The following is a 10734-nucleotide window of genomic DNA, read 5'->3' on the forward strand; positions in this document are numbered from 1 at the left end:
TTCCTCCTCTCTAGTCAATGAAACCCCCTCAAAACCAACTTCTGGACCAGTGTTGAGTTTCCTATCTGATACTTTGTGACCAAACAGAATTAGAGCCTATGAAACAGCCACACAGATAAGATTATCCCATGTTTTAGTGGCACACATCTGAACGTAGTGCTCTGCTCTTGTAGATTGTATAATGTCTGACCTAAAAATGAGATTCAAAAGCCTGGGAAGCTCCTCAGGGAGGGAGGGATTTTCTGACTGTTTGGGGTAGTTTTTGTTTGGTTGCTTTTTTTAAATACTAGGCTTTATTGCTCTTTTGAGCTAATGCAGGTATTTTTGAGGTGATGGCACAGTGTGATCTTACAGGAGGAGGATGCTAAAATACAACCAATTATTCCTCAGACAGTTTCTAGAAGAGCTCTTCAGATGGGGCCAGTGCAGGGTACTAAACCTACTTGTTTAGTACCAAGACACAGATTTTATTTGTAAGGCTACTGTCCTTTGAGGCAAAGAGATGCTCCAGGTTAGCTCTTCAGTTACTACCTTCCTTTGTACCTTGGAATCATAGAATCAATAAGGTTGGAAAAGACCTCAGAGATCATCAAGTCCAACCTGTCACCCAACACCTCCTGGCTAACTAAACCATGGCTTCAAGTGCCATATCCAATCCCCTCTTGAACATCTCCAGGGATGGTGTCCCAGCAGCAACATCCATAAATAACTGTTTCTTATTGTCCACTATATGACACTTGAGGGCTTCGGAAGAAGCAAGCAAAACAAAGCATCCACCACAGCAAACAACATGGCTGGAGATCTCTTACAACCATCAGCATCCTCCTAAGGTGTAGAGAGCAGCTTCTCCACCACTCACTTGGCTTTTGCATCTCACTGCTGATGCGGCAGTGGCTCACACGAGCGCCTACACAGCGCATCAGGATAGTGCTGAGCAAGCAGATCCTGATGTCGTCCCCCCCCCTTTATCACATTACCAGGGCAAGTTAGGCCAGCCTGCAGCCCCTGGCTGCAGCCCCTGAGAGTATGCTGGTTTATGTATTTATTTGTCTTTAAACACATTGCTGGGACTTACCATCGATGACACTGGTTCCAACTTGTGCAAAAAGAACCCTTTTTATTAATACCAGCCCAAATACATCACTTCTGCTCAGGAAACTACAGCAGCTCGCTCTCATGGAACAGTTCTCATAGATGCAGCCTCTTCAGAGCTCATTACTTTGACATTTTTGTGTTGTTCATGTATTAATGTCCAGATGGGTGGGTTGTGTTTTGTGTAGGTCTCTGTGCAGTTCACATGGTGGTGATGGCAAACAGCCTGTCCTGCCTCAAACAGCTGATCGCTGCTGGTGTTAACATCAACGCTCAGGAACAAAAATCTGGACGAACTGCATTGCATTTAGCTGTGGAACAAGAGAACATCCCTTTGGCAGGCTGCCTTCTGCTTGAGGTAAGGGCAGAATTTCTTTCTCCCAGGTCTTTCTATTTACATATTTTAAAGCATGTGAAAATCCATCAGAGGGCCAGAAGTGTAAGGGTTTCTTCCTGGTTATTGACATGATTACTTAAATTGGTATAATGACAAAATTATTGCTGATGTTATTCATTATTACCACTTCATCACTGCTAGGGAACCTTTTGCCCAAGGTGAGGAGTTTGCAGTCTGTGACCCTGACCTGCTGTCTTTTAATTTGCCCTGAGTAATCCCAGCAGCCAGCAAAACAACTCATGAACATGTTAATCACTTCATCTGTGTGAAGTAGGATGTGCATAAAGATGTGCAGAGAGAGTGAGTTGTGTATATCTATAGATAATTGTCTCACCTCTTTAACACCTTGGTCTTTGCATGGTTAACTCTACACACCCACAACTGGCTGCAGTAGCTTTCCTCTGCATCCCTGCAGGGATGTGCCAACAGCCTGCCAGCTCTCCTGCAGGGCAACAGGGGCAGGTTCCTCTCTATGCACACCAGTTCAGGCTGCTGGCAGAACTGTGACAGGGGTGCAGTGTGGCTTTTACCCTCCTGACCTGTTTGGGTCTGTATGCTGTGACACCCTCTGTTTCTGCAGCAGACAGTTGTGGTTTACTTTCCAATTCCTTCTGTTAAGACAATGATTGGAGTTTTTGTGCACACAGGTGTGGAATGTTGCTTATTTGCACAGTAGCCATGTTTGTGCAGCTGTACTGTATAGATGAGTATCACTTTTCTTTTTGTCATTCAATAAACAGGGTGATGCAGATGTGGACAGCACTACATATGATGGGACAACTCCACTTCACATAGCAGCTGGAAGGGGCTCTACAAAATTGGCAGCAGTTCTCAAAGCAGCAGGTACGAGAATAGATATTTGCTGGAGAGCTTTCTTTCACGGGGCTAATTCAGCTTAGAAGGCTGCAAACAGCGAGGAAGGTGCCTGTGCTCTTGTGTGATGATAGGAGAAATCAGAGCTTGGTGTGTTGGGCCTTAGGAACGTCCTCCTGCGGTGCTCTTTAGCACCATCTACTGGCTAAGCCAGCACATGACGAGTCAAAGAAAAAGCCCTCTCTGGAGCAGTCCTTTTTGAGTATTTCTTCTGTAGTTTTTTATAGCCGAAGCAGCAGAGAGGAGACCTTGTTACATAGTTGGGATAAGTGTTGGACTGCTTTAAAAACAGAAAAGGGGAAAAAAATAGGTCAGTGCCAGATGAGCTTGTTAGTGTCTCCTTTCCTATCATTGTGGAAGTCAGTTTTGAATATTTATGAGAACATTTTGTCAGTGGCATTTAGATCTGGGTTTTTTCTCCTTTGAAACAGAAATCCAAGCTTCCTATTCCTCTGGTGCTGTGATTGGTCTTTTAATCACAGCCTTGCTTTCTCTAACAATATAAAAAGAAGCAGCCCACCCTCAGTTCATCAGCTGCATGGCAGGCTGGGCGAGAGCCCAAAACAGGACTGAAGTCACTTCATGCAGCCATAGCTCACTCTCTGGGCCCTAGCTCTCAACTTCCCCTTCTTTCCCTCTTTATACCAGAGAGCAGCATTTTGCAGACAGGGGACAGCATTTAACTTTTATTGATTGGAAAAAGAAGTTATTTGCTGACTTAACCATAGCTGTGAGATGTAGTTCTGCTTGAGTAGCTAAATCATCAGATTTGCCATTCAGAACTTAAATACATATGCAAATACTGTGAAAAGCAGCTTGCAAATATTTTTTGCACTCTTGTTTCCTAGGTGCAAATCCTCACATTGAGAACTTTGAGCCATTGTTTGATCTAGATGATGTGAAAGATGATGATGAGGATGAAGGGATTGTGCCTGGAACAACTCCCCTGGATATGGCAGCTAACTGTGAGGTATGTAGTCTGGGGTCTTTCAGTTTTGTTATTTTAATAGTAAATGATAGTTCAGCCACTTCTCTTGACTGCATCCAGTTATATCAGTGCTGAAAAGTTATGCATTTCCTGTCAAAAAATGAACTAATTCAGCCACAGAAAGCCCCCAGGAAGTAGCATTGGAAGAAAGCTCCACTTAACAGACTGCTGCCGCTGAACTGGCCTGACCAGGCACATCTTGAAACAGTTCCACTCCAGCTGTCAGTCAGCATCTCTGATCAGGTGGAGCTGGGGGGTGGTACCAGCCTTTGGTGAAAAATCTGGCCCACACTTTGTTCTAAATCACTAGCTGGAGACAGGCAGTAACTCCTCACTTTGCTACTGCCACTTACTGCAGAGAGTTCCATCTCTGTCTTGAAAAACAGTTGCCAGGTGACACAGCTAAAGGATGAGGAAGATTAACTTCAAGATTTCTCCTTTGAGCTTTGCACAGGTCTTCTACACTATCATTAGTCATATTGGTCCCAGGACAGGAGAGACTGTCCCCTTAGAGGTGGAATTAGGGTTCTATACTGAGACTTGTCAAGATACTGAACACTGCAAACTGCTGACTTCAATGTATTCTTTTAGGTGTATGACATACTCAGTGGCAAACCCTATGAGTCAACAGTGGCTGCGGAGGACTTACTGACACAAGGTAACATCTCCAAGGACTTGGCAATACCCCTCTAGTAATTGAGTACTGAAAGTGTAGTTGCAGGAGACATTGCCCTGAAATAGCTTGGTAACTGAAATGAGGAGGGGGAAGAGGTTCCCTCCCACCCACTTGCTCATAGAATGAGCATGATCCTGTTAAGAGGCAGGTTAGAAGGACATGGAGGAGTACACTTTCAGTAATGCAGCAGTAAGCACTGGCACTGATGGCCACTAAATTCCTTTTTAATTTGACCTTGTTTCTGCTTAGAAAGGAAGTGGTGCATGATTGGGATAAATAATAAGCTAACATGACTCTCTGTTCCCCAGGACACTTGAGAGATCTTAACGAAGGTTACAAGATGCAGCTTTACAAGCTATTGGAATTGCCTGATCCAAACAAAAACTGGTCCACTCTAGCACAAAAACTGGGTCTTGGCATACTGAATAATGCCTTCAGCCTAAGCCCTTCCCCATCAAAAACCCTGCTAGACAACTACGAGGTAATGTGGCTGGAACACTTATAAAGAATACTCAGACTGTCCTCCTGCACAGTGAGACAGGCTAAAGCCTTTGCTCAGCCAGCATGATGGTGAGCATCTGCCGTCTTCTCTCGCAGGTTTCTGGTGGCACAGTTGGAGAGTTGCTGGCTGCTTTGAGACAGATGGATCACACAGAAGCCATTGAAATCCTTCAGAAAGCACTCTCCCTCTCACAACGCCCAACTCACCCGGAGGACGCCACCGCAGAAGCTCTTCTCTCGTCATCACCATCACTCACCTTTGCAAATGGAGAGACAGGTAACATTGACAGCAAAACACCAGGAGCTGTTTAATTACTTGAGATTTAACTTAAAATTTGAGATTTAATGAATTTTTGAAAAACAAAGACCTGTTTTTCAGTTTTTTACACCCTCTTCTTGGGCTGCTGATGGGTCACACTTTGCTACACCTTATCTGTTTCATAAGTTCTGTGGCACCACTTTCTTGTAGATGTTTGCTAGGCCTAGAGGAGGGGGGAAATGGGCCACTTGAGGCAGTAGCCCTGTACTGCAGTATTGATGATACTGCCTCCCTTTTCTAAACCAGACATCTGCCACTGACTGATGGCTGCTCCTTGGCTATACTGGGGAGAAGTTTCAGAAGATCAGTGAGGTGGTGATCTCTCAGGACTTCCCCCCACCCCCATATCTGGATAAATAAAAATGTTTGGAGTTCATGAACTTCTGGGTTAGAGCGGGGTATTAAATTTCTGCTTCCATGGTGTGGCACACCAAAATGGCCCAGGGTTTAGCAGGCAAGAGAAATGAGGGATAGTTTACATTACAGGGGACCTCTAGCTGTCACAGGGTCCCAACTACCTCCTCAAAGCAGGACCAGTATGACCTTACCTGGGTTGCCACTGTCCTTTCCAGTTGTGTTTTGACTGTCTTCAACAACAGAGGTCCTACAGTGGTTTTGGGCAGGAGACCCTAGGAATAAAAACAGAGGCTGTTAGAAGGCAGTACATTATCAGGGATGTTCAGTAACAAAAACATTTGTGTTTTCCTGTTGTCCTGTTCAAACCCCAGTAGTGCTGCCAGCACTCTAGTGTTGGAAACTTATAGCCTAGTGAAAATAGTGTAGATACTTCTGGGGGGAAAAAAAGAACCACCACAGTAACTGCAGCCAGTTTAGTCTGTGTAGAAAACTGTTTAGTGACAGAATGAGTCTTTGCACCTATCTAAGTGTGCAAGTACATGTATTGCCTCTTCAGATCAATTTTGAGGGGTAAGAGAGGTTCTTCTGCTTAGCAGCACGAATGGACATCACATCACTTATTTTTAAAATGGTTGTTTAGGAGAATGGTGATCTCAAATATTCTGGGCACTGCTTTAGTCCCACTGAAGCCACATCCTGCCTTCAACCCAGATCCTGTTGTCTTGCAGTCAGGCACTGCTTTTGTGGATCTTGCACACACAACAGCTGTTGCTGACTTCTTTGTGTTTCAGACTCACTCACTAGGTGAAAACTGTTAACCTACTTGTCTCAAAGAAATCAGTAAGCCGAATAACATGAGGGTTTAGGAGCCTCAGCATGGAGGTGTGTACTTGCACAGGGCCTGAACCTTTTGCCCTGCCACTGCCACACTGTCCTGACTAGTGCAGTGACAACATTGGTGGCAGTAGATCACCAGCCTTCTCATCCCCTCCAAGCTCCAGCCGATCCCTGCCAGCAGTGCATCAGATGCCCTGGTCAGCGGAAGACATTCAACACAGCTTTTCCTGTCATGATCTGTAAAGCTGGAGTTAGTTTTCTAGAGAAAAGCTCCATCCCTCAGTGTGTGTTGCTTAGGCATTTCTGACAGCAGCATTGCTGAGGCAACACACATCATGCATTTTCTTTTCATCTCCCCCTCAGGCAAGCTCTGTAACAGCAAATTTCAAGACAGTGACAGCGTGTGTGACAGTGGCGTGGAGACCTCCTTCCGCAAACTGAGCTTTACTTACTCAGACTCTCTGAGCAGCAAGTCAGCAGTGACGCTTAGCAAAGTGACCCTGGGCTATGGACAGGAAAGCTCAGTGCAAAGCAGTTACATAGCCAACTAGTAACGCTCAATTTGCAATGTGCAGTCACAGGAGCAAATGTGACAACTCTACCAGTGTCATCCCGGCCAGAGGGAAGTGAATTCACAGCCAAAAGCACACTGGAGGAACCACACATGGACCTGAACCAATGGCAACTACAGCCGGAGCCTCCTAGCCATTGCTTCCTTCCACAAGTACACTTGACTGTGTTTCTTTACAAGCCATAGCAAATAACCAGGGCTCTGCTGCTGCAGTAATACCCAGGCCTGGATGCTGAGTAACTGATGGAGCCCTTCTGTTTGAGAGGATTTTCTCCGATAGATGAAAGTCCCTCTCTGTTAATGCATAATACCAGCTCACTTCCTAAAACCAGGTAAGACACAAAGCAATCAAAGGACACTTTCTCGCTGCTCTCCATGATTTTTGCAGCACAGCTGTATGGGAAAAGTTGTTCATAAAATAGCTGGCTAAGGAAAATGAATACTTTAATCACAACGATGACAACTCAGAAAAGAGAATCCTAAAGAAAAGGAATCTTGTATATTTCAAATAATGTATTTAAACTTCAGTGCCTCTTAGTAAAAAAATTTTTAAGCTTGACATTTTCCTATTTGTAAATAGTGGGGGGGTTTAATATCTGTTCCTTAAAAGTGCTTTTTAAATGCTTATTTTTATTTTACTTTTATAATAAAAAGCCAAAATTAAATCTTGCCTACACTTGCTGTAATTTTTACCTAACTTTCAAGTACAGTTATCAAAGCTGTGATAAGGAGCTGATGTGCAGTGCCAAAGGCACATGGATTTTTGTTCAGTTAATGCACTTGTCCAGTGTTCTCTTTACATCCCAGCTGCAACAGAAACAGGCAAAGGTTCTCCTGTTCTGGAGGTGGAGGAGCTTTTTGAGCCCTAACAGAGCTGCTGCCTAAGTCAAACACCTGCTGCCACAAATTCCAGCACAACTGCCAGAGGGCTGGCAGAGACTTCTGTTGAGGCATCTACAATCCTGCGGGTCACCAGGGCATCCTGGCTGTTGATTCATACCTTTTTAGCCTTCTTTCTGAACAGCTCTGCTTTTAAACCACCAGAAGACACCTGGGTCTGCATTTCCTTAAGCCCTTCATGACCCAATGATGGATAATAGCTATTCATCAGGTTAGTGATCATGCAAGGAACAGCATGACAATGCCCCTTAGGACCTGTGTATTCAAGTGCTTTAAGTGGCTTCTTTCCTTGCAGCTTCTTTCCTTGCAGCTTCTCGGTTTCAGTCTATTCAGCAAGAAAGGTTTTGGTCTTTTCTTCTCCCCCCCTTTGTTTAGAAATGGAAAAATACTAATTTAAAAAGTATTCTTACTAATTCAAACAAGAACACCAAGTTTTTACAGCTGAGTCACAGGACAACTTTTCTCCATCTCTGTTAACCCGTAGCACCTTAATATGGTGTAATGCAGTCCTGGGATTGCTTTCAGCACCTGAGGGTTGTGTGTGGGTCTCACTCCCCCTTGTAGCACAAGGTATTTGTCCCTGTTCCATTCCATGTCACTTCTGCAGAAACAAAACTGAGGGATATTATTCACCAGGTTCTAAAAATTAGGAACCAGTTGGGGTTCTTTAAGATCTGTGCATGAAGAGCAGAAAGGCTTTCTGGAGGTTAGCTATTTTGATTAGAAGTCAGGAGAATGTACCCAACAAGCTGTCAGGCTCCTATTGTCTCAGAGCAGGGCATCACTGGAGGGACAGAAGTACTGGCTAGACTCACAGGCTGCAGGAAGCCTACTGCATATTTCCATTGACAGTTACAGTACTGGGGCTGGGAGGTATGGTCAGAAAGCATCAACCACCAACCTCAGACTGATTGTTACAAGCTAATGTCAGGGTTTTGTGCTTGCCTGATTGCTTTGACACAGCATAGGTTTATCTGGAAGCACTTGCAATATTCAAATGGATTTATAGTAAAATAAGAGAGAAGTTACCCAAGTATGCTTCCCCCCCTAGAATGTAGCCTTTGGGCATCCTCAGTCAAGTTTAGTATTAACTTTGTCTTCAGTAATTTCAAACTTGACCCGCACTTGCAGAATTTGAACCCTTTACATTATTTTGCTTCTGTACTGCAGTATGAACCACCAGGAACTTGTGAAATGCAGCAGCACTAACTTGTGAGAAGATTCTCTCCATGTGATGTTAAAAGGATTATTCAAAAAGTTAAACTGCCTTTGATTTTAGATTTGCTGCCACAACTGTAAACTTCTGATATCATCTTGGAATATATTTACACACCTGGAAATCAGTTTGAGACAGGGAAGTTCTAGGCAGCATTCAGAGATTTTGTGGACTACAGGAGGGGTAAGATCTTGCCTGCACATGGTGGTGTATGAAGTGTCTTTTCTCCCCTTTCTGGGCAAGTGGAACACTGTTTTCCTGCGTTTAAAGGGAAAAACAACCCCCCCTCCCTTCCTCTAAGTGACAGGAATGACCATGCCCATTGGTTAGCTCAATACTCACCTGTCATCCACGGCTTTCAACTGTTCTGGAGCACATGTTCTTTTAGCACAGAGCAGTCCTGGAGTAACCAAAGGCAGGGGCTGAACATTTGCTGGCTTCAAAAGATTCCTACAGCTACAAGCAAAAGACAGCACAAGTTCCTTAGGAGCTACTTTTCTGCAGTCAAGGTTCTGAAATAGTCTGAGGCCTGGCTCAGAGCTGGGCTTCAGTACCTGTGTGCATTGTTGAAAGCCTGCAGTGATTCCCCCATGAACTCTTTTCAAAACAACTGCTGTGGGACTTTCTCAACCATCCCTTTAGCCTTGCTGGTTTCGTGATGCAGAAGAGCTCTAGAAGGTCAGTGGGCTTCATTACACACTGCAAAGGAAAGCACTTGTGACTAACTTCAGTGGTTAACATGGGGCCTCCAGTGGCACTTGCCAAGACTCCAGCTGAGTCAGCACATGCATATGCCTGTGCACACACAGCTGTGTCATGCCCTCTGTGCCAGCTGATACAATGCTTGCCAGAAAGACAGGAGCATGACTAATGCCCCACTTAGCTTTCAGACATGCAATCAACTCAGTATCATCTTGGTTCAGGCATCCCAGGCAAGAAATTCTACATCTGGCTACAGTACAAATCAAAAGCTGTGGCCAGAGCACTTTGAGATGCTAGATCCACAAACCATGTCACTGTCTCAAGCACCAGGCCTCCTTCTTCATGTGAGCTCCTCTGCTAGCCTCAGCTTCTCACAGGCTGAGCAGTCCAGTTACAGCTTTCTAGCATCATACCAGTACCAAGGAACAACGCCTAAGAGATGAAGCATTTCTTTCTTTCACTGGAAACCACCTGAGGGCTGGCACAAGCAGTTGTCAGGGAAGTGAGCCTGCAGTTCTATCTGGATCAGGCAACTCCTCCCTGGCCCAAAGAGTCTGGCTCAATCCACAGGCCAGTGGTTCTAATGCACATGGGTAAAGTCCCTTCCACCACTGTCATCACCCTCTGCAGCACCAGCTGGGGCACCAGCCAGCCACAATGTACAAAAATGTGCAAAACAAGGACCAATCTGAACCACTTCTTGATGGGCTCTCAGTACAAAATCTCAGTATCACCTTTGAAAAGCAGAACCCCCAGATGAGGTCCTGCCAAGCAACCACTCGCCACCTTCCTCTGGAGTAGTCCTCAGAGAGGCAGTCCTCAGTTAAGGCTCTGTATCTTTCATGTCAGTTTTGGTTTTCCACCCTAAATAAATTTGTGACTTTAAATTTGCTATCTTGTAGCATTTGACTGGAAGGCAGAGTTATGTAAACCCAATTCTTTGACTGGAACAGGTCCTTAAACATTCCAACCACAAGTTCCTGGATGAGTCAACTTACCCCCTCAGAGGGTGAGAGAGAAAACTGCCATTCTGACAACGTACAGGCTGGCCTGTAAGCCACAAAACAAAACTGTCCTCCTCTGAGAATGAGAAACCCACTGCCCTGTTCCTCTGCACCTGATACTGCTGAAGCTCGCTGAAGGGACTCCACCACACATCTCCAAAAACAAAGGGAACTAATAGAAGTATTGAAGACAGATGTACCTCTAAGGAAACTGCACAGGCTCCAAGGTATGGAAACAGCAGGAGACTGAAAAAGAGCTTACTTGGGAAAGGAACTTCAGATACATTCACACACTTCTTTC

The 10734-nt window shown here is 44.8% G+C and overlaps 2 protein-coding genes across 10 annotated transcripts in view; one reads left to right on the forward strand and one right to left on the reverse strand.

The window, feature by feature from the left end:
- Window positions 1-7287, forward strand: part of NFKB1 (nuclear factor kappa B subunit 1) — a 63264-nt gene extending 55977 nt beyond the window's left edge. For both annotated transcript variants that reach the window (XM_068136829.1, XM_068136828.1), the window contains exons 18-24: window positions 1281-1450; window positions 2230-2332; window positions 3211-3332; window positions 3942-4008; window positions 4335-4507; window positions 4624-4804; window positions 6404-7287. In XM_068136829.1, the coding sequence (XP_067992930.1) occupies window positions 1281-1450; window positions 2230-2332; window positions 3211-3332; window positions 3942-4008; window positions 4335-4507; window positions 4624-4804; window positions 6404-6591 (1004 nt within the window). In that variant the 3' untranslated portion in view covers window positions 6592-7287. The remainder of the gene's footprint in view (window positions 1-1280; window positions 1451-2229; window positions 2333-3210; window positions 3333-3941; window positions 4009-4334; window positions 4508-4623; window positions 4805-6403) is intronic.
- The window catches only part of MANBA (mannosidase beta), a 66065-nt gene continuing 57636 nt past the window's right edge, over window positions 2306-10734 (reverse strand). For 3 of the 8 annotated variants that reach the window (XM_068136832.1, XM_068136834.1, XM_068136830.1), the window contains 5 exons: window positions 9282-9426; window positions 9070-9183; window positions 5395-5475; window positions 4735-4784; window positions 2306-2642 (listed from right to left, as the gene is read on the reverse strand). The gene's annotated coding sequence lies outside the window, so the exon portion shown is untranslated. Of the gene's footprint in view, window positions 2643-4734; window positions 4785-5394; window positions 5476-7998; window positions 8127-9069; window positions 9184-9281; window positions 9427-10633 lie in introns of all 8 variants that reach the window. The other 5 variants (XM_068136831.1, XM_068136835.1, XM_068136836.1 and 2 more) reach the window with 5 other exon arrangements.

This window comes from Melanerpes formicivorus, unplaced genomic scaffold (assembly GCF_026170545.1).
Source record: "Melanerpes formicivorus ecotype bairdi unplaced genomic scaffold, bMelFor1.0.p_v2 SCAF_4, whole genome shotgun sequence".
Lineage (NCBI taxonomy): Eukaryota > Metazoa > Chordata > Aves > Piciformes > Picidae > Melanerpes > Melanerpes formicivorus.